This window comes from Pleurodeles waltl, chromosome 8, assembly GCF_031143425.1.
Source record: "Pleurodeles waltl isolate 20211129_DDA chromosome 8, aPleWal1.hap1.20221129, whole genome shotgun sequence".
NCBI classification, from domain to species: domain Eukaryota; kingdom Metazoa; phylum Chordata; class Amphibia; order Caudata; family Salamandridae; genus Pleurodeles; species Pleurodeles waltl.
In genome coordinates this window covers 1,384,289,724-1,384,312,983 of record NC_090447.1, presented here as the reverse complement: position 1 = coordinate 1,384,312,983, position 23,260 = coordinate 1,384,289,724, and the positions used below count along the sequence as shown (strand labels likewise).

At 48.1% G+C, this 23,260-nt stretch overlaps 1 protein-coding gene across 3 annotated transcripts in view; it reads right to left on the bottom strand.

Annotated features, from left to right (window-relative positions):
- Positions 1–786: 786 nt before the first annotated feature.
- The window catches only part of SESN3 (sestrin 3), a 303,306-nt gene continuing 280,832 nt past the window's right edge, over positions 787–23,260 (bottom strand). For 2 of the 3 annotated variants that reach the window (XM_069202409.1, XM_069202410.1), the window contains exons 9-10: positions 20,208–20,352; positions 2,247–2,477 (exon numbers count right to left, since the gene is read on the bottom strand). In XM_069202409.1, coding sequence (XP_069058510.1) covers positions 2,391–2,477; positions 20,208–20,352 — 232 coding nt within the window. In that variant the 3' untranslated portion in view covers positions 2,247–2,390. Of the gene's footprint in view, positions 2,478–20,207; positions 20,353–23,260 lie in introns of all 3 variants that reach the window. The other variant, XM_069202408.1, reaches the window with a different exon arrangement.

The window sequence follows — 23,260 nt, the reverse complement described above, 5'->3', positions numbered from 1 at the left end:
ATAACTATGTGATGTCAAAGAGTCAACAATGCTTAAAATATATCCCAAAATCCTTTAACGGTGTTAGGAAATACTCCAAAAGCATGTACGCTACAAAAGATTTCATACCAGAAAAATGCTGAAAGCAGGGGTACAGTCATTTTGACCAGCAACCCCAGATTGGGAACTGGAAGTAAAATAAGGGTTATATATCAAGTGTTGGAATTTGGGTGAAAGAATAACTGGTGTGTTTAAGAATGAATAGCCGGAAAACAAATTTGTTTTATAAAAAAAAGAAAAAACAGCTGCCTAACACTCTAAACCAGTGGTTCCCAACCTTTTGACATCTGTGGACCCCCACTTTATCAGTACTGGAACCCGGGGACCCCCACTGAACCATTATTGGAATCCAGGGACACCCCCCAATGAGTCATTTCGGACAGTCGCGGACCCCCAGGGGTCCCCGGACCACAGGTTGGGAACCACTGCTCTAAACAAACAGTAGAGCCTAACCTTTTCTGGGTGTAAAAGCGGTGTCACAGCTGGAGCAGCCTCAAGCTAACCACACCGAGGAAAAAGGCAAACTAACAAGACAAGGAATTACTGCAATCTGCCACGTGAAAGGTGTGTTATGTGGCGTTGGTACCACATGCGGGCGTGTGCAAACCCAAACCTGTACTTCTGCACTTTCAACAACGGTTCCCAGCCTGAAACACAAAACCACTTATCTCCAAAATAACTCTTTGGAAATGCAACAAGCAGGCAAGGCAGTATTTGGCAACAGTTTGTTGTGTTTTTTTTGTTTTTAACTAAACCAAGCATATCGCCAAGGCCCGTGGCTGCAAGGGTGAGGCAGGCTTGGATCATTAAATACCCGCACCAGCTGGGGGCCATGCTTAGGGGCAACATTCTAGAGCATGGGGAAGGGGTCAAAATGGTGGACTAACAGGCCGGGCCTGCTGTTAGGAGACACCTCCCACCCCCCTCTTGGCCGCCGTCGGCCAGGCTGCCCTAAGGGGGAGCTGGGATTCAAAATTAAATCCCACATTTACCAACAGATGTTTGAGCTGGTTCAATTATTAGAGCAACGAGAAAAAAAGAAAATGCATTTGAAATCTCTGTTGCTTAATGTTGCTCTCTTCATATTCCCAGAGCACACCAATTTTGAAATAGCATTAAATAAAAGAAAATAGGGTTATTTTCCAAAGGAGCTACTTTGGTATTTAAAAATTACACAGTTTTCAACAAAAAATTATAATAGAAACTATTATAGTTTGTGCAAAACTCTTTTTTTTCCAGACGTCCCCGTTAGTTGTAAGAAAAAGGGAAGGTACTTTCAAGCGAAATATTGCACTTTGATTTTGTTCTTACACAAATAATGCACATCATTTATCACATTTTGTAGCTTTCATTGTTACAAGTTGAATCGCACCATGAATGACAGAAGAGGAAAGTAAAGGGTGATTCCTTGCTCCTTACGGGCACAAGTCACGGCATTAACCCTTCTCCTGCAAATATCGCTTTAAAAAGAGCAACTATACAAAATAAAGCTGTGCAAAAAAAGATACTTGCCAAGTTCTAAACAAGTGAAAGGCACACTGAGTGGTGTGAGGGCCACTATTATTGTGCAAAACCATATGGATTTGGTAAATGTCAGCAAATTAAAAGTGTCATCCTAAGAAATACAAGAATTAGGTAGTTGAGGGGGGTTTACTACAGACCTCAATTCCTGGCAAAGTTTTTTTTGTTTTTACATTAAATGAGAAGTGTGAAATAGCGAGTTATTTCCCTTCAGTAGCATCATGCAAGACCTACTGATTCATCATGACCCGCTTCACATTTTCAGTCAAGGGACAGTGCTTCTCATCCGCCTTCGCAGGCACCTTTCGCACTGAGACAGCAAAATAGTGCCAGAAAAAAAACTCCTGGTGAGCGAGATGCCAAGAAACCTTCATGTATAACTGCTTCCACCACCCTCTCTGATCCACACAAAGGCACAACACATCATTTTTGCCGTATATGCAAATGTTATCATTTGGAGATGCCAGTACACTTAAAAAACAAATTATTAGTGGACTAGAATATAGAGCTAATTTGCCTAGGCTCCCTCTGCCTTTGTCGCTAGAGACAGACACAGGGCCTTGGTAATCACCACACACTGAACTCTGGATATGAGACACAGATCTACAATTCAGCGACAAGGAGAAAGGCTGTGCTCCTCGGTGTTATTTTCGCTACCATTAGTAATGTTAAGCATCCAGATAAAGAAAACGCATCTGTGCGCATTACTGAAGCAAATGCTGGCGCTAGGCTTGACTCAGTCTGATGCTACATCACAAACAGTTGCTGGCGGGCATCTACAGGAGCGGGAAGTGTCAACGTGTCGACTGCACTTTTCCCTCGCAACTGCATCAGGTCAGGTGGCGGGTTATCGCGCGAAGTGCATACAAAAGTTCAGCCTGCATCCGAGCTTCCATCAGAAGCAGATTCACGTGGACCTGGTGGGCACAGAAGGAGACAGATGTAAACATATGCTTCATATTATCACGTTTTGTTAGTTTCGTTTGTTACTACTGTATGTAAACCGTCCAACCCTCAAGAATATCAAGGTTATGAAAAAATATTCAATATCTGAAAAACACATTTCTGAGCTTTATTACACCTAAAAAACACACACACACTGCATCACCTCCTATTGACAGCCTCAGATTTTAAATACTGGCACACAAACCCACCCACCTCGCTCCAAATGTACCAATCACCTTATTAAAAATGCATAGAAGTCCATAGAGGGGACTGTAATGATTTTTACAGAAATGCCACTTTAATAATCAGGATTAGGCCTGGAGGAATAGGTGTTGTTTAAATACATTATGGCTGTGCATGGCCATGGTTCGAGGGGAGGGGGGCAACGTGGCACTTTCTTTTAATGCCAGAATGGAGATAGCAGGGAGTGAACATTCAGCTCCCTGATTACAGTTAACAACAGAAAGATTACATTCAGCTACATCCTTTGACAGAACCGATTGACATATTTTTATACTTAAAAGATAACAAAGGATCCCAGAGGTGATGATTGTTATAATGATTGTACATTACTATATCCAGTTTGTTCTGCTGTTCGGAACTTTATTCCTGTTGCCAGCTTGCCCCCACTATCCCGGCTCACCCACAATTATTGACAAGAGGGTCCAATCACACGACTTTAGCCTGGGTCCCCTTGTTCAAGGCCCCCACGGGGGTGGCCCTGAGCGTGATTTACACTGCAGCTTGTCATGCTTGAGATACTCAGTTTAAATGTCCGTGGTCTCAACGCACCGCTAAGCAGCCGCCGATCTCAGCTGTCCACTCCAGGAGACTCACCTCCTTAAAAGGAGTATTTCTGGCTTGGGTCAGACATATGCACCCCAGGTTCACTCCTCTAGTTCTAAGAAAACTGCAGGGGGTGAAATCTTACTGGCAAACAGCTTCCCAGGTCGAGTTTTACGCACATTAGCTGAGATCCCAGGGCGACTGTTGGCCTTACAATCTCGGGCAGCTGACTTTGCCTTTGTTGTGGTGGCAATATTGGCTCCTGACACCAAGAAACATTTCTGCGGAATGTGCTCACTTCGGTAGTGGCATCGCCCACCACACACCTCCTGAAGGGGGTGACTTCCATCTCTTTGTGCATCGGACCATGGACCCTCAGTCCAGAGGGCAAGACACACCGGTGCTTTCTCCAAGGAGAGGCCGGGCGGATAGCTGAGTTGGGGTGACCGATGCCAGAAGGACTTTGAACCCTTTCTCCAGCGGCTTCACTCACTATTCGGCAGCGCAGCAGTCTTATGCCCGGCGGGGTTTTTTTTCGGTCTCCTCCACGCTGCGCCCATTGGCGTCTCTGCCCTCTTTTACCATTCCCCTATCACTATCTTAATCAAGCTCCCTACCCCGCACGCCCAAAAACCTCCAGTTGGTTAAAGCCGAGATATGGGAACAAATCCTTTTCCTCCAAATCAACGATACGCCTGATGTTTCTCCCTCTTTTTGAGACACTAGAATCAGTTCTAAGGGGCCCCTTCATTGTCACAGCTGCCCGGTTCAATGCCCTCCGGTGAGAAAACGCACAGAGCTTGAACACCGCAGGACAGGAGCTAGAGCCCCGACATAAGCAATCTGTAGAATGTTCAGTTTGGAGGCCACAGTTCGTGTCCGCAAGGAGCTAAAGCCCCTTGATCAGTGGCGGCCGGCAGTTTTAGGAGGGAGGGGGGGGTTGGGGGGGTGAAGCTCACTCACACTCATTCTTTCACACACGAACGCATGCACATCCAATAATACTCATCAATATTCAAACATGCAGGCACGCACCAAACATTCATTTAAAAAGATCACACACACACACTTTTACCTTCAGCCTCGGAAGTCCCAGAAGGGTCGCGGCTGCTGCCTTCCCCCGCTGGCTAACCTTAGGTAAGCCAATGAGGGAAAGCAGCAGTCCCAACTTCGTCACAGAGTGGGATGGTGTCAGTGAGACAGCTGACCCCTCCCCACTCTGTGACGAGGTGTCACTGATTGACACTCGCCCTGGGCGCTTCAGGGCTTAAACCTGAAGCGCCCAGGTCGAAGTCAATGGGTGACGCTTCCCGCGTCACCCGGGGGCCTCAAGGCACCTTTGCTGAGCCGAGGAGCTCATGCCACAGGAGCTGTGACCTCCTCAGCCCAGCAAAGTTCAGCTCAGACAGCCAGGAGTCCGCTCCTGGCTGCCTGACCTGAACATGAAGAGTGTCTGTCAGGCTGACCTTTGTTCAGCCTGACCGGTACTCTTCATGAGGGGCAAAAGGAGGGGGGTGGGGGGGGGGCACTTCCGCCCTAACGGACGCGCCTGCCCTTGATTGTGGCAAAGCTGAATATGCGTTGCTGTGGGTCCAACAAAAATACTATAGTGGCGGTAATAAAGCCGGCCAGCTGCTAGCGTGGAAACTCTGGTCAAGAGACACAAGGAGCGAGTTGAGAGGATCCTCTATCCAGATGGCAAAGAGACCCAGACTAACAAGGATATTTCTCAGGAATTTGAATACTTCTACTCGACCCTCTACTCCCCTGACGAATGTGAGCAGTCTGCTATCACTCAGTACCTTGCTGGGTCTCCTGTCGCACCTCTTCCTCCCGAGAGACCGTTTGTGCCTTGAGGAGGATATCCCGTTGGCAGAGGTAATTTTAGCCTTCTCCCACCTTAAGGGTGGGAAGGCATCACCAGCCTTCTACATGGACCACAGACTTTTGTCTGCAGCTAGCCTGCTCCCTCTCTGCCTTTTTAATTCCATCAGTGACACAGGCTAACTAACGCGCTGATCTCTGCGATCCCTAAGCCGGGGAAAGACCCAGCATACTGCTCCTCCTACCAGTCTATTTCACTTCTGAACGTTGATGCTAAACTTTTAACCGGGTATTGGTGGGACGTTTGCACCCTGTAGGAAGTTGGCTCTGTATGTGCTATTTCAAAGTAAGGAATAGCATGCACAGAGTCCAAGGGTTCCCCTTAGAGGTAAAATAGTGGTAAAAAGAGATAATACTAATGCTCTATTTTGTGGTAGTGTGGTCGAGCAGTAGGCTTATCCAAGGAGTAGTGTTAAGCATTTGTTGTACATACACATAGACAATAAATGAGGTACACACACTCAGAGACAAATCCAGCCAATTGGTTTTTATATAGAAAAATATATTTTCTTAGTTTATTTTAAGAACCACAGGTTCAAATTCTACATGTAATATCTCATTCGAAAGGTATTGCAGGTAAGTACTTTAGGAACTTCAAATCATCAAAATTGCATGTATACTTTTCAAGTTATTCACAAATAGCTGTTTTAAAAGTGGACACTTAGTGCAATTTTCACAGTTCCTAGGGGAGGTAAGTATTTGTTAGGTTAACCAGGTAAGTAAGACACTTACAGGGCTTAGTTCTTGGTCCAAGGTAGCCCACCGTTGGGGGTTCAGAGCAACCCCAAAGTCACCACACCAGCAGCTCAGGGCCGGTCAGGTGCAGAGTTCAAAGTGGTGCCCAAAACACATAGGCTAGAATGGAGAGAAGGGGGTGCCCCGGTTCCAGTCTGCTTGCAGGTAAGTACCCGCGTCTTCGGAGGGCAGACCAGGGGGGTTTTGTAGGGCACCGGGGGGGACACAAGCCCACACAGAAATTTCACCCTCAGCAGCGCGGGGGCGGCCGGGTGCAGTGTAGAAACAAGCGTCGGGTTTGTAATGGAAGTCAATGGGAGATCTAGGGATCTCTTCAGCGCTGCAGGCAGGCAAGGGGGGGGTTCCTCGGGGAAACCTCCACTTGATCAAGGGAGAGGGACTCCTGGGGGTCACTCCTCCAGTGAAAGTCCGGTCCTTCAGGTCCTGGGGGCTGCGGGTGCAGGGTCTCTCCCAGGTGTCGGGACTTAGGATTCAAAGAGTCGCGGTCAGGGGAAGCCTCGGGATTCCCTCTGCAGGCGGCGCTGTGGGGGCTCAGGGGGGACAGGTTTTTGTACTCACAGTCTTAGAGTAGTCCTGGGGTCCCTCCTGAGGTGTTGGATCGCCACCAGCCGAGTCGGGGTCGCCGGGTGCAGTGTTGCAAGTCTCACGCTTCTTGCGGGGAGCTTGCAGGGTTCTTTAAAGCTGTTGGAAACAAAGTTGCAGCTTTTCTTGGAGCAGGTCCGCTGTCCTCGGGAGTTTCTTGTCTTTTCGAAGCAGGGGCAGTCCTCAGAGGATGTCGAGGTCGCTGGTCCCTTTGGAAGGCGTCGCTGGAGCAGGATCTTTGGAAGGCAGGAGACAGGCCGGTGAGTTTCTGGAGCCAAGGCAGTTGTCGTCTTCTGGTCTTCCTCTGCAGGGGTTTTCAGCTAGGCAGTCCTTCTTCTTGTAGTTGCAGGAATCTAATTGTCTAGGGTTCAGGGTAGCCCTTAAATACTAAATTTAAGGGCGTGTTTAGGTCTGGGGGGTTAGTAGCCAATGGCTACTAGCCCTGAGGGTGGGTACACCCTCTTTGTGTCTCCTCCCAAGGGGAGGGGGTCACAATCCTAACCCTATTGGGGGAATCCTCCATCTGCAAGATGGAGTATTTCTAAAAGTTAGAGTCACTTCAGCTCAGGACACCTTAGGGGCTGTCCTGACTGGTCAGTGACTCCTCCTTGTTGCTTTCTTTGTTCCCTCCAGCCTTGCCACCAAAAGTGGGGGCCGTGGCCGGAGGGGGCGGGCAACTCCACTAAGCTGGAGTGCCCTGCTGGGCTGTGACAAAGGGGTGAGCCTTTGAGGCTCACCGCCAGGTGTTACAGCTCCTGCCTGGGGGAGGTGTTAGCATCTCCACCCAGTGCAGGCTTTGTTACTGGCCTCAGAGTGACAAAGGCACTCTCCCCATGGGGCCAGCAACATGTCTCTAGTGTGGCAGGCTGCTGGAACTAGTCAGCCTACACAGACAGTCGGTTAAGTTTCAGGGGGCACCTCTAAGGTGCCCTCTGTGGTGTATTTTACAATAAAATGTACACTGGCATCAGTGTGCATTTATTGTGCTGAGAAGTTTGATACCAAACTTCCCAGTTTTCAGTGTAGCCATTATGGTGCTGTGGAGTTCGTGTAAAACAGACTCCCAGACCATATACTCTTATGGCTACCCTGCACTTACAATGTCTAAGGTTTTGTTTAGACACTGTAGGGGTACCATGCTCATGCACTGGTACCCTCACCTATGGTATAGTGCACCCTGCCTTAGGGCTGTAAGGCCTGCTAGAGGGGTGTCTTACCTATACTGCATAGGCAGTGAGAGGCTGGCATGGCACCCTCAGGGGAGTGCCATGTCGACTTACTCGTTTTGTCCTCACTAGCACACACAAGCTGGCAAGCAGTGTGTCTGTGCTGAGTGAGAGGTCTCCAGGGTGGCATAAGACATGCTGCAGCCCTTAGAGACCTTCCTTGGCATCAGGGCCCTTGGTACTAGAAGTACCAGTTACAAGGGACTTATCTGGATGCCAGGGTCTGCCAATTGTGGATACAAAAGTACAGGTTAGGGAAAGAACACTGGTGCTGGGGCCTGGTTAGCAGGCCTAAGCACACTTTCAATTGTAAACATAGCATCAGCAAAGGCAAAAAGTCAGGGGGCAACCATGCCAAGGAGGCATTTCCTTACACACCCATATATGCAGGGACTGGTGGACTCTGACCAAGCGGGCCTTATTCCGAGGAGGAATTGTAGCAACAACACTAAACGCATCCTACACCTTATTGACAAAGTCTCACGCACTCGTAAACCTACACTGCTGTAGAAGGTATTCGATAGGGTGTACTGGCCCTTTCTATAGGCGACCTTGGAAAAATATGGTCTGGGGCCCCGGTTCCGCAGATGGATATGTCTGCCCCCAAGCTCAAGTAAGGTTTAATGGCCCTGTCTCGTGACCCTTTAAAGTCCTCCGGGTCACAAGGCAGGGCTGCCCACAACTCTCCCCTCCCCCACCCTTGTTGCTCTATAAATGAAGCCATCAGCTGAACGAATTCAAGCAAATCAGCAGATCACGGGGATCAGAATGGGAGGACAGGACCACAAAATAGCACTCTATGCCAATGATATCCTAGTTTACTTAACAGACCCCTTAACCTCTGTCCTGGCCTTTCTTACTGAGCTTCATCTATTTGAGAGGCCTTGGGCTTTGAAATCTAGGTCAAGAAATCCCAGATCATAAACCTGTCCACTCCGGCCACAAACTGCCTTACCTTGCAAGGTATGTTTCCACTTTTCTGGGCAACTCAGTCTGTATCATACCTGGGTCTTCTGTTGTGCCGATCAGTAGCTAGTACAGCAAAGCACACCTACAAAGGGCTTGTAGCCACGGCCAGCTCCAATTTGCAGACCTCGCGCTCCACGGGCCTCTCCTAGCTTGGCCGCCTGGCAGCAGTGAAAATGGCCCTCTTGACCATAAACCTCTTTGTCATGTCAAACCTTCTGTAGAGTATGCATCTCAACGACTAGTGCGTTGCATCTTTTAAGTCTATAGTTGCCATCTAATCTGCCTTCTGTAGTTCGAGCATGACCTCTTGTGGAGTTGTCATTTTGAATTTTTGATTCTTTATGAACATTAGGTCCAAAATTGATCATAGTCTGCCATCTGCTTTGGGAACCAGCAAAAAGCCGAACATTTCCCCTTGTTGATTTCCTGTTTTGGAACTTTTTCAAATGCCTTTTTTTGCCAGCAACTCTTCCACTTCTTTCAGGAGACGCATTGTTTCCTCCTTGGAATTAATTTTTCTTTTTGGCCCCTTTGCTGGGGGAACTTTCAGAAATTCTATGCAATATCCAAATTGGATTAAGTTTAGTGTCCATTTGTCTGAAGTTTGTTTCCTCCACTCCTTAAGGACACTTTTTAATCTGCCTCTGACTGGTGTTGTATGCAAGTATAGCTGCTGTTGCATGTTGTAGTTGATTTTGCTGTTGCCTCTCTCTGATGTTACTTGTGAGAGGCTTCCTGTATGAACTGAGTCACTTGTGCGTGGGGGTGTAGATCCTCCCTTGTGGGGCTGGCCCCTTCCTCTGCCTTTCCCATGAACAGGATTTCAGCCCTGTTGTTGGAATTGCTATCCTTGTTGGGATACAGTTGTCTGGCTGGTCCCCTGAAATCTTGTTGTGGGGTTCCTGTCTGAAAACATCCCTTTCTGACAGGTCTGTGTGATGGTGTTTCTCTTCTACGCATTCCTCCATAAAACTGCAGGGCTCCCATTGACTTCGCAGTTTTGTTATCTTACTTTAATTGGTTCAATTGGTCATCCACTGTGCGGCCAAAAAGTTATTCCCTGTTGAACGGGCTAGTGAGGATTCTGGCCTGTACCTCTGGTTTAAATCCTGAGGTTCTTAGCCATGATTGTCCTCTGAGGGTTAGCGCCCACCATCATCTGTAGCCTGGATGCATAAGCGCCGTCCAGAGCGGACTTCAGGCATGTGTTGGCAACATTTTTGCCATTATCCACCATGTGAGCAGCCCTCTTTCTATACTGTTCTAGGAGATGCTTCATCAGCTCTCCAATTTCCTCCCAGTGCTGGTGTGCATAGCAGTTTAACAGAGCACTGGAGCTGGCAATGCGCCATTGGTTAACTACACTGCCTTCGAATTTCCTCCCCATTAGCTCCACCCTCTTGCTTTCCTATTCAGAAGGGAGTCCAAATGTGGTTGGTAACTTTGCTTTTTTTCTTGCTGTTGACATGATGATAGAATTTGCGGGTACTGTTCCTTTAATACAAGCTGGATCTTTTGAAGAGTGCTTATATTTGTTATCTGACTTTGGGGTTACCCCTTTGTAAGTGACAGGCTCCTGAAATGCATCTTTTCCCTGACCCAGGACACTAGGGAGCATGAGCAGAAACTGATTTCTTGACTAAGTTGGTATTCAGGTTTCCAGAAGAAAACATGGTTGAGGTTTTTCTTCTTCCAGCTGTACTCCATATTTATCAGCAGCATGTATGCTTACCTGATTATACATGTGTAAGGAAATGCCTCCTTGGCATGGTTATGTCCTAACTTTTTGCCTTTGCTGATGCTAAGTTTTGATTGAAAGTGTGCTGGGACCCTGCTAACCAGGCCCCAGCACCAGTGTTCTTTCCCTAAACTGTACCTTGGTCTCCACAATTGGCAAAACCCTGGCACTCAGGTAAGTCCCTTGTAACTGGTACCCCTGGTACCAAGGGCCCTGATGCCAGGGAAGGTCTCTAAGAGCTGCAGCATGTCTTATGCCACCCTGGGGACCCCTCACTCAGCACATGCACAGTGCCCCACAGCTTGTGTGTGCTGGTGGGGAGAAAAAGACTAGGTCGACATGGAACGCCCCTCAGAGTGCCATGCCAACCTCACACTGCCTGTGGCATAGGTAAGTCACCCCTCTAGCAGGCCTTATAGCCCTAAGGCAGAGTGCACTATACCACAGGTGATGACATATGTGCATGAGCACTATGCCTCTACAGTGTCTTAGCAAAACCTTAGACATTGTCAGTTCAGGGTAGCCGTAAGAGTATATGGTGTGGGAGTTTGTCAAACACGAACTCCACAGTTCCATAATGGCTACACTGAAATCTGGGAAGTTTGGTGCCAAACTTCCCAGCACAATAAATGCACACTGATGCCAGTGTGCAATTTATTGTAACATACACCCAGAGGGCATCTTAGAAATGCCCCCTGAAAACATACCCGACTTCTAGTGTAGGCTGACCAGTTTCTGCCAGCCTGCCACACACAAGACATGTTGCTGGCCACATGTGGACAGCAACATTGTCACTCTGTGGCAAGGAACAAAGCCTGTACTGGGTGGAGGTGCTTCTCACCTCCCCCTGCAGGACCTGTAACATCTGGCAGTGAGCCTGAAAGGCTCACCCCTTTTGTTACAGTGCCCCAGGGCATCCCTGCTAGTGGAGATGCCCGCCCCTCCGGCCACTGCCCCCACTTTTGGCGGCAAGGCTGGAGGACATAATGAGAAAAACAAGGAGGAGTCACCCACTAGTCAGGACAGCCCCCTAAGGTGTCCTGAGCTGAGGTGACCCTTACCTTCAGAAATCCTCCATCTTGAGTTTGGAGGATTCCCTCAATAGGATTAGGGATGTGCCCCCCTCCCCACAGGGAGGAGGCACAAAGAGGGTGTAGCCTCCCTAAAGGACAGTAGCCATTGGCTACTGCCCTCCCAGACCTAAACACCCCCCTAAATTCAGTATTTAGGGTCTCCCCAGATCCCAGGAAATCAGATTCATGCAACCTGAAGAAACAAGAAGGACTGCTGACCTACAAGCCTGCAGAGAAGGAGGAAGACGACAACTGCTTTGGCCTCAGCCCTACCGGCCTGTCTCCAACTTTGAAAACCTGCAACCAGCGACGCACCCGACAGGGACCAGCGACCTCTGAAGCCTCAGAGGACTGCCCTGGACTAAAGGGCCAAGAAACTCCTGTGAACAGCGGCCCTGTTCAAAACCAGCTACTTCTTTGCAACAAAGAAGCAACTTCCAAAGACTGCACGTTTCCAGCTGGAAGCGTGAGACTTCTCACTCTGCACCCGATGCCCCCGGCTCGAGATTCAGAAAACCAACACCTCACGGAGGACTCCCTGGCGACTGCGAGCCCTTAAGTAACCAGAGACGACCCCCCTGAGCTCCCACAGAGACGCCTGCAGAGAGAATCCAGAGGCTCCACCTGACCGCGACTGCCTGTAACAAAGGACCCGACGCCTGGAACCAACACTGCACCGCAGCCCCCAGGACCTGAAGGAACAGAACTTCAGCGCAGGAGTGATCCCCAGGCGACCCTCTACCTTGCCCAGGTGGTGGCTGTCCCGAGAAGCCTCCCCTGTGCCTGCCTGCACTGCCAGAGTGACCCCCGGGTCCCTCCCTTGTTTCCTACCTGAAACCCGACGCCTGCTTTGCACACTGCAACTGGCCACCCCTGTGCCGTTGAGGGTGTGTTTTGTGTGCCTATTTGTGTCCCGTCCCAGTGTTTTGTGTGCCTACTTGTGACCCCCAGGTCTTCCCCCGAGGACGCAGGTACTTACCTGCAGGCAGACTGGAACCGGAGCACCCCTGTTCTCCATAGGCGCCTATGTGTTTTGGGCACCTCTTTCACCTCTGCACCTGACCGGCCCTGAGCTGCTGGTGTGGTAACTTTGGGGTTGCCTTGAACCCCTAACTGTGGGCTGCCTATGCCCCAGAACTGAGACTTGTAAGTGTTTTACTTACCTCCTAATCTAACCTTTACTTACCTCCCCCAAGAACTGTTGATTTTTGCACTGTGTCCACTTTGAAAATAGCTTATTGCCATTTTTACAAAGACTGTATGTGATATTGCTTTTATTCAAAGTTCACAAAGTATCCAAGTGAAGTACCTTGCATTTAAAGTGTTTAATGTAAATCTTGAACCTGTGGTTCTTAAAATAAACTAAGAAAATATATTTTTCAATATAAATACCTATTGGCCTGGAGTAAGTCTTTGAGTGTGTGTTCCTCAATTATTACCTATGTGCGTACAACAAATGCTTAACACTACCCTCTGATAAGCCTACTGCTCGACCACACTACCAAAAAATAAAGCATTAGAATTATCTAATTTTGCCACTATCTTACCTCTAAGGGGAACCCTTGGACTCTGTGCACACTATTTCTTACTTTGAAATAGTATCTACAGAGCCAACTTCCTCCAACATGTCTAAGTTGTCTGGTGGTGAAGACCTTGGCTTGTAAGAGTCCACACCTTCCTCTGGAGAGTCTGCCTCTAACTCCTGCCATTGCTCTGCATACTCAGCCTCTGATCTTTGGAAACGTTCAATAAATTGTTGTTCCTCCTCTTCATAGAAGAGCTCTTACTCTTCTTCTTGAGGTTCAGGGTCAAGGAGAGGTTCCAATTCCTCTAGCACTTTGTCCCAGAGATCTTTCGGCATTGAAGCTTTTTGTGGGATTCTGAACCACCTCAGACTGTCAAAATCCTTTTTTTTTTGCAGAAGAGCAGACATTTCGGCCTCCAGCTTTTTCACTTTCTTTCGATTTCAGGGACCTGTTATTCGGGGTCCAGACTGGGACTCTTCCTCTTGTACGTCGAGCTTCTGTGTTCTGCTCTTGACCTGTCTTATTTTAGTCGCTGATGCATTTTATTCCCGTACTGCCTTTGGCACCTTTGGTTTTTCAGGAATCTTTCCTCCACTTGAGTCCCCTTTGAGGGTTCTGTGGGGCTCCTTCTCTCGGGGTGTGCCTTCTGATGGGAAGTGTTTTGACAAAGAGGCTCCCTTCAACATCAAAGAGTCAGACTTCTTTGACTCTGATGATTTTTTCAATGTTTCTCTTACCTCCTTTTTCTTTTTTGCCTTTTCCTAGATATTGACAAGCTATACCTCCACATCCAGCGTCTCTTCCTCTGCTTCTTTGGAGACATTATCCACTTCTTCACTGGAGAGGCCCATGTCTATCAATGATGGTGTTGCCTGGTGGCTCTACATGCTGTGATGTGTCCTTCTCTGTCTTTCCCTTACCATCAGCGTTTTTGGCGTGAAGGCAGAGCAGTTGTTACAGTTCTCACTTCGGTGATCGACGAGGAGCCAAAGATTACAGACTGGGTGCTCGTCTTTTTGTGACGTCAGTTCTTACAAAATTGGAAAGGTGTATTCTCCTTCGAGGCCCTTCAGGGAGCCCCCTGAATGGCCATTCTACAAAGTTCTTCCGAATTTGAACTTTCCTTCTCTTAATGTTCCTCTTGAAGTTCTCATTTGGTAATGTAGACGAAGCAGGTGTACTTTTCAGTGATTCCTTTGATATTTTCATTGTAATCTTCTTCTCTGTGTTGGAGATTGTAAGGAAATGGCTCCCTGTAGCAGTTACCCCCCAGTTTTTGCCTGATACTGATGCTGACTTGACTGAGAAGTGTGCTGGGACCCTGCTAACCAGGCCCCAGCACCAGTGTTCTTTCACCTAAAATGTACCATTGTTTCCACAACTGGAACACCCCTGGCACACAGGTAAGTCCCTTGTAAAAGGTAACAGTGGTACCAAGGGCCCTGTGACCAGGGAAGGTCCCTAAGGGCTGCAGCATATGTTGTGCAACCCTAAGGGACCCCTCACCTAACACATGCACACTGCCATTGTAGATTGTGTGTGCTGGTGGGGAGAAAAAGGCAAAGTCGACATGGCATCCCCCTCAGGATTCCATGCCCACAAAATACTGCCTGTGGCATATTTAAGTCACCCCTCTAGCAGGCCTTACAGCCCTAAGGCAGGGTGCACTATACCACAGGTGGGGGCATAGCTGCATGAGCAATATGCCCCTACAGTGTCTAAGTCTATTCTTAGACATTGTAAGTACAGTGTGGCCATATTAAGTATATGGTCTGGGAGTTTGTCAAAAACAAACTCCACAGCTCCATAATGGCTACACTGAATACTGGGAAGTTTGGTATCAAACGTCTCAGAATAAGAAACCCACACTGATGCCAGTGTTGGATTTATTAAAAAATGCACACAGAGGGCATCTTAGAGATACCCCCTGTATTTTACCCAATTGTTCAGTGCAGGACTGACTGGTCTGTGCCAGCCTGCTGCTGAGAGATGAGTTTCTGACCCCATGTGGAGAGGGCCTTTGTGCTCTCTGATGACAGAAACAAAAGCCTGCTCTGGGTGGAGGTGCTTCACACCTCCCCCCTGCAGGAACTGTAACACCTAGCAGTGAGCCTCAAAGGCTCAGGCTTCGTGTTACAATGCCCCAGGGCACTCCAGCTAGTGGAGATGCCTGCCCCCTGGACACAGCCCCCACTTTTGGCGGCAAGTCCAGGGGAGATAAGGAGAAAAACAAGGAGGAGTCACCCCCCAGTCAGGACAGCCCCTAAGGTGTCCTGAGCTGAGGTGACTCTTACTTTTAGAAATCCTCCATCTTGTAGAAGGAGGATTCCTCCAATAGGATTAGGGATGTGCCCCCCTCCCCACAGGAAGGAGGCACAAAGAGGGTGTAGCCACCCTCAAGGACAGTAGCCATTGGCTACTGCCCTCCCAGACCTAAACACACCCCTAAATTCAGTATTTAGGGGCCCCCAGAACCTAGGAAACTAGATTCCTGCAACCTGAAGATGAATAAGGACTGCTGACCTGAAGCCCTGCAGAGAAGACAGAGACACCAACTGCTTTGGCCCCAGCCCTACCGGCCTGTCTCCCCTCTTCAAGAGAAACTGCAACAGCGACGCATCCCCCAGGGTCCAGCGACCTCTGAAGCCTCAGAGGACTACCCTGCATCTAAAAGGACCAAGAACTCCCAAGGACAGCGGCCCTGTTCCAAAGAAACTGCAACTTTGCAACAAAGAAGCAACTTTTAAAGACCACACGTTTCCCGTCGGAAGGGTGAGACTTTCCACTCTGTACCAGACGCCCCCGGCTCGACCTGCGGAAAACTAACTCTACAGGAAGGACTCCCCGGCGACTGCGAGCCCGTGAGTAGCCAGAGTTGACCCCCCTCAGCCCCCACAACAATGCCTGCAGAGGGAATCCAGAGGCTCCCCCTGACCGCGACTGCCTGCTTCAAGGAACGCCTGGAAAACACACTGCACCCGCAGCCCCCAGGACCTGAAGGAACCGTACTCCAGTGCAGGAGCGACTCCCAGGCAGCCCTCTTCCTAGCCCAGGTGGTGGCTACCCAGAGGAGCCCCCCCCTTTGCCTGCCTGCATCGTTGAAGAGACCCCTGGGTCTCCCCATTGAATCCTATAACAAACCCGCCGCCTGTTTGCACTCTGCACCCGGCCGCCCCTGTGCCGCTGAGGGTGTACTTTCTGTGCCTGCTTGTGTCCCCCCCGGTGCCCCACAAAACCCCCCTGGTCTGCCCTCCGAAGTCACGGGTACTTACCTGCTGGCAGACTGGAACCGGGGCACCCCTAATTCCATTGAAGCCTATGCGTTTTGGGCACCACTTTGACCTCTGCACCTGACTGGCCCTGAGCTGCTGGTGTGGTAACTTTGGGGTTGCCTTGAACCCCCAACGGTGGGCTACCTTGGACCCAACTTTGAACTCTAAGTGTTGTACTTACCCGTGAAACTAACATTTACTTACCTCCCCCCAGGAACTGTTGATTTTTTGCAGTGTCCATTTTCAAAATAGCTTATTGCCATTTTTGCCAAAACTGTACATGCTATTGTGATGATTCAAAGTTCCTAAGATATCGGAGTGAAATACCTTTCATTTAAAGTATTGTTTGTAAATCTTGAACCTGTGGTTCTTAAAATAAACTAAGAAAATATATTTTTCTATATAAAAACCTACTGACCTGGAATTGTCTTTGAGTGTGTGTTCCTCATTTATTGCCTGTGTGTGTACAACAAATGCTTAACACTACCCTCTGATAAGCCTACTGCTCGACCACACTACCGCAAAATAGAGCATTCGAATTATCTCTTTTTGCCACTATCTTACCTCTAAGGGGAACCGTTGGACTCTGTGCACACTATTTCTTACTTTGAAATAGTACATACAGAGCCAACTTCCTACAGAGATCCTTCGGCAGGCTTCCACACCCAACGGCTAAAAAAAACGAATGTGAAGATGGTGACCAAAGGTGGGAGCTTCTGTAGGAAGCACGGCGATGTCACAGGGAACACCGAATGGAGGTACCGTTGACGCTCAACAACAAACAAAAAACAAGAAAGAGATGAAGGACTACAAAACAGTAGAGAATTCTGGACCCAACCACTAGATTGCGGAATAATACACAGCATGTGAATCCAGAAAAGATTCGCGCTGCAAGACTAAGTTTACAGTCTATGCATACTTCTTTAAATTTAGAATAGCTACCATAAAATGTACATTTTCATATATCTGCAGTTCCTTTTTCGTGCAAAGTATTAAGATAAATTTCATAGTGTCTGGAGAGGTCTAGTTACACACTACACAGTCAGCTCAGGGCTGTTTTGCAGAGGAAAGGAAGGCAAATTATTTAGCATTTGAATATTTATTTCAAATCCCACTCAGAAAACCTGTGCAACGATAGAAAATGTGTATTGTATTTCATACGCAGTTACCTAGTGAAAGGCTAAAAAATAGTAACTGATCCCCCCCCAAACTGCAATGAGGCGGACAGGTCTTGTATTATTTTAAGTCTGGCATCCGAAGCAGCCTAAGATGTCTTGCAAGACTATTCCCTTTGTCCCCAAAATCTTCTACATATATCTACACAGAGGGGCTTGTGATCAGTGGGTAGCGCCCCTTGGGCTGTTAAGTTGACATTCAGAGTTTGCGGCCACCCACCACAGCGTACGGAATGGGACAGTGGGTAAGGCCACTTTGCCCACTAGGCCAAAGCTAGTTCAAAGCATGGACATCATTTAGGGTTCACAAGGGGTCACAGTTGCCACCCCATACCTGCCCTTTGCGCCCCTGGCACTGTCCTCGTGACCCCTTGCCTCAGAGGTGGCAGAATCAGTGCCAGGAACACATTGGCAGCTCGTCAGTATGGACGTTAGTTTGGGCTCCACTCTGTTTTCTATGGCTGTATGATAGATTTGCACATGCCTGAACCACACATGCCTTAAGAATGAGGTCACAACAAAGACCGTGTCTTCACCATGCATGCCTGTACACCAAATTTCATTGTAAAAGCATGTTTGGTAAAGGAACATGCGTGTTTAAGTTGCCCCCCCTCGCCCTGCCCCGTTACACCTGATACTATACTCTGTCCCAGCACATAAAACTACCCCTTCCACCTGCTGCCCTGAGCCCTACACCCCCCTGCCCTGAGCCCTAAAAGTTACCATGCCCTGCCCTTAAAACTACCCTTAACCCTAAAACCTACCCAGCCCTGTTCTAAAAATGACCCTGACTCCCCAGCCCCTGCCCTGAACCCTAAGCCGCCCTAACCTAAAAACTACCCGAGTCCCCGTGCCCTGAACCCTACAACCTACCTGCCCTGTCCCGTCCTAAAAACTACCCTGACCCCACGCCTCCTCCCTGAACCCTAAAATCTACCCAAACCCTGTCCTAAAAACTATCCCGACCCCCCTGCCCTGAACCCTAAAACCTACCCTGCCCTGTCCTGTCCCAAAACTAGAGATGCTGCCGCTCCACCCCCACCCTGAACCCTAAACCTAGCCCGGCCTGTCCTAAAAACTACCAACCCCCCACCCACCCACGCCCTGAACCCTTAAACCTACCCTGCTCTGTCCCAAAAACTACCCCGATCCCTCCGACCCTGCCCTAAAACCTACCCTGCCCTGTCCCAAAAGCTACCCCGATCCCTCCGACCCTGCCCTGAACCCTAAAAACTACACATCCTAAAACTACTGCAACCCCCTCACCCCCAGCCCTAATCCCCGTCCGGTCCCAAACCCCCACCTGCCCCAGTACCACTTGCCCGACTGTTCCCGCTGTGTGCCTGAACCACGCAACTGCATGGTGCCTTAACCATGCGTTTGTGTTGCTCACGCAAGCGTGGTAAGGCTTGCTTGGTTGCGGCGTCCGTGGTTACGGCCACGTAGTAAAGGCCATTTCCTGTTTTCTCTCAAAGTTTTTATTACACTAATAGTGAATAATGTTGCATTATTCACTGTAGTGTAATAAAAAATGGAGTACAATTAGCTGGACCATAGCCTTCTCCGGCAGCTGAGGTTTAAGTAAAAAAAAACTAAGGGGGTTATTACAACTTTGGAGGAGGTGTTAATCCGTCCCAAAAGTGACGGTAAAGTGACGGATATACCACCAGCTGTATTACGAGTCCATTATATCCTATGGAACTCGTAATACGGCTGGTGGTATATCCGTCACTTTACCGTCACTTTTGGGACGGATTAACACCTCCTCCAAAGTTGTAATAACCCCCTAAGTGTTTTTTAAATTATGTTGTGTGCATGCTTGGGGGCGGGTGTGTATTTATGTGAGAGTGTAAGTGTGTAAGTGTAAATGTGTGAGAGTGCGTGTGATTATTAAGACTGAAGATCAAAGGGCGTGTGATGTCACTTCGGCTATCCCAGTATTTTAGTTAATTGAGTTCATGGTTCAAAGAGTGCTTTATTTTATTAATATAAACTTTTTTTTGGTTGTTATTAAGTGTTCAAGTGACATTATAACATTGTGGTTGCCTGCGATTTGAGTGGTTGATTAGATGGCGATTTGTATTCGGCTCCTCCAGAAATTATAATAATAAAACGCATGCCATAACTGAAAGCCTTTTAAAAAAAAAAATATATATATATATATATATATATATATATATATATATATATATATATATATATATATTACTGGTGAAGAAGCTACATCGAGGCTTTTAAAGGTTAAATGTTTTTAAGAAGCATAAAGTAGCCATGATTAAATGTAATTTTTATTTAATTTTTGCTGCATATGGGAAAAATATATATATTTTTGATATCACTATTGCTTCAGCTATCAACAAGCCAGACCGATTAGCTTTCTCAATTATGTACTTCGACTGCTGATTACAGGCTCCAGTCGTCTCTCGATAGACGGAGGCCCTCAAGGACAGAAAGGAGGTTGTACATGCAAGCGGTGGGTAAAAACATATAAAGCTGATGGCGCTCTTAAGATCTCCCAAAATCAGTTCCATTAACCAGTGGTTTCCGGAGGTTCAATATCACGTTATAATTGCAAATAAACAAAAAATAAGACAAACATGTAAACTTTCTAAGTATAGTTCTGTAAGCGCAGGTTTGACGTAAGAGTAATTGTGACTGTTAGTTCAGAGCACGGCAGACTGTGTAATAGTTTATGTTTCTTTTGGGAACACTGACCTTCTCCGAGTGCTTGAACTGGCGCCAGTAGCCATCATACATGCGCTTCGTAGTTTTTTCGGGATAGCAGGTCACTGTCTTAATGTAAACCTTCAGGCTTCGTTCAAGCAACTGATTAACTTCGCCGTAATCGTAGTCATCATACCTACGGAAAAAAGCTCAGGTTTATTAGCTGCACTTTCGTCATTCGAAGCACTTTCAATCTTGTTCTTGATAGGTAGCCCGATTCTTTTTCTTGTTGCTAAATACAAACTGCGTTGGCACCAGACTAACACTGCAGCGCTGCGTGCACGTTTCTGTGTGGCACGGCACCAGATCCTCAGTGCAGAGTGTGCAAAACCTCAGTGCAAGTGACCTGCACAAGCATCCTCGTGAACTAACCCTGCTGCACTGACGATCATAAACCTTTCCGGAACTTGTAGGACGTCAAAGGCTTCCAACCAGAGGGGGAAAGGGTACAAACGTGGGCACACAGGCAGGTGCGTTGTAAAGAGGCAATGGTTTCCACACACAAAGGCACCGGCGAGGCCACGGGGCTGCTGCCAATGCCAGGGCCCCCGAAGGTGCTCCTGACCTAAATTCTGAAGTCTTGTGCAATTCTTAATAAGGATGCCTTCTCGCTTGCTCTTTACTGCCAGCTAGGGTGCCATGGCTGAAGCTTCCTAAAGATTACTGAGCTTTTATTAAGGAGGGAAAGTGGGGGTGAACATCCTAGGTCAATCGGGTACAATATACTAAAACTCACAAAGTACCATACTGCAATTTGGGTTTACAACCACGCAAATGTGCCCATTTACCACAGTGCCCGCTTTGTGCTTAAATGAACGTGGCCTACTGTGTTTTAAAAATAATTCTAAGTACCAGGTGAGATGGTATTTCACAAAATTCACAATGGAGGATAGATGAGTGACAGAAAAAGGAAAGGTTACTTCATAGTGATTCGAGCACTTTAGTCCCTTGTCCTTTTTCATGACTAACGGGTGGGAGCCTGAAATGCAAGGCAGAAGCACAGAAAATTGCTTCTCACAGTGTGTTCCCCCTGTTTGGCTTCGCACACTGCTGGGGTAAGCTGTGCTACTAACTGTAAAGTGGGAACGGAGAGCCATGTGGGCTCTCCGTGTCTCAGTAACGTGCTCAACGTGTCCGGGAGGGGCACGGAGCAGTACATTATAAATAAATGACGGAACTGCGGTGACGCAGTTCTCAGTGTGGTAGCAAACACGAAGGTCTCCGTGTTTCATTACCCGATGCGCCACGTGTCTACAATGGCGACGAGCGGGATGCGAGACATCGCGCTATAGTAAAATAAGTGTAAAAAAAAAAAAAAAGAAGAGGGCATACCTGAAGAGCGGTTCAATCGACCGCTGAAAGACGATATTAACCAAGCGGTGAGGTGTCGGCCGCCGAGGAAAAAAAGAAGGAAGTCACGGCGGGAGCCCCGAGTGTTGAGCGGCTGAATCCTCGGTGCGGAAGAAGGGTGGTGCCGTGTGCTGCTCCCGGTCGGGGAAACTGAAGTAGGTGAGCCCGGCCCCGCCCCCTGAAATAGACCGTCACGTAGAGCGGAGATCGCTCCGGGGAACGCTCTGCCCTCGGGCGTGTCCGTGCTGCAAATAAGCAGCTGAAATTGACGAGCTGAGTTTTCTCAGCCGAGCGCTTTGTTTACAAGCGTCTCGGGACTGAGAAAACTCGAAACTGACACGTGTTTTCTCGAGGCGAGGAAGCGTGTGAAGGAAATCAAAGGAAGGCGTATCAACCAAATTAAAAGAGGAAATTGACTACGCCAGAGAAAAGGAAGGGGTGAAACTGGCAGGGGGACCCCCAAAAGAAAAAAAAAGTAATAATTAAAAAAACAAAAAAAAAAAGAAGAAAAAAAAAAGAAAAAAAACTTTATTAACTCTTGCAACACACTAGATTGAGAGAGTGTGAAAATGAGTGCCCCGCCACAAGACAATGCGAACAATGCCAGTCCTCCTCAACCACCAGGGAATCCTCAACTCCCAGCACAATTGAATAATAGTATTCACTCCTCGATTACCTCTTTACCACAGTTTAGCCAACTGATTGACCCGGCCACAGCTGCGCCAAGGTGGCGTCTGTGGATAAACCGCCTAGAAAACTATTTTTGCGCTACCCGAGAGACGGATGGAGCAGTGCGCAGATCTGTGATGCTGCTAATGGGTGGAGATGAACTACAGGAGCTGTTTGATTCTCTGCCTGATACAGGGGACAAGTCTGATTTTAATGCAGCGGTGACTGCTTTGAACAGGCATTTTGATCCTCAACTTAACTCGGATTATGAACGATTCAAACTGAGACAGGCGCAACAGACTGAAGTCGAGTCAATGGATATGTTTTACGCCAGATTGAGAAAACTGGTGAGTTCGTGCACGGGTCTCAACCAACAAGAAGAAATTCGAGCACAGATTATTCAAGGATGTCGGTCTAATGCTTTGAGAAAGCTTATCCTTCGGCAACAGGGCATGTCCCTTGATGATATTCTGATTCTGGCGAGGTCACATGAGCTATCGGCAGTGCGAGCAGATGCTATGGCGGCAGTGAGAGGTCAGTCATTGGCTGCTGCTTCATCGACTCGTGTAGTTCAAGTCAAAGAAGAACAAGTGGATGCAGTCCAGACACGTCCGGCAATGCCTCGGAAAACGAACCCTAATAAACCCAGTGAGAGAGCCTGCGGAAGTTGTGGTTATGAACATCGACCGAATGCGGGGTGTCCTGCAAAAGGGCAGTCGTGTAACCGTTGTGGGAAGCCTAATCATTTTGCTAAGATGTGCAGGTCCAGGAAGAATAAGCCCGGAGAGCAAAGAGGAAGAGACACGAATGTCAGAGGTGTTTCCAAAAGTGCGGAGGAAGTAAGGGACCAGGCGACAGCAAGTGGTCCAGTTTTTGAGGAGGATGAAGAAGAGGACATTTTTGTAATATCATTTACGGGAGGAAAACCAGGAAAAAAGAGACCCCCACCCATGAGTGATGTTCACGTCAATGGCACGTTGGTTTCTGTGCTTATTGACACAGGAGCATCTGTCAATGTCATGGAC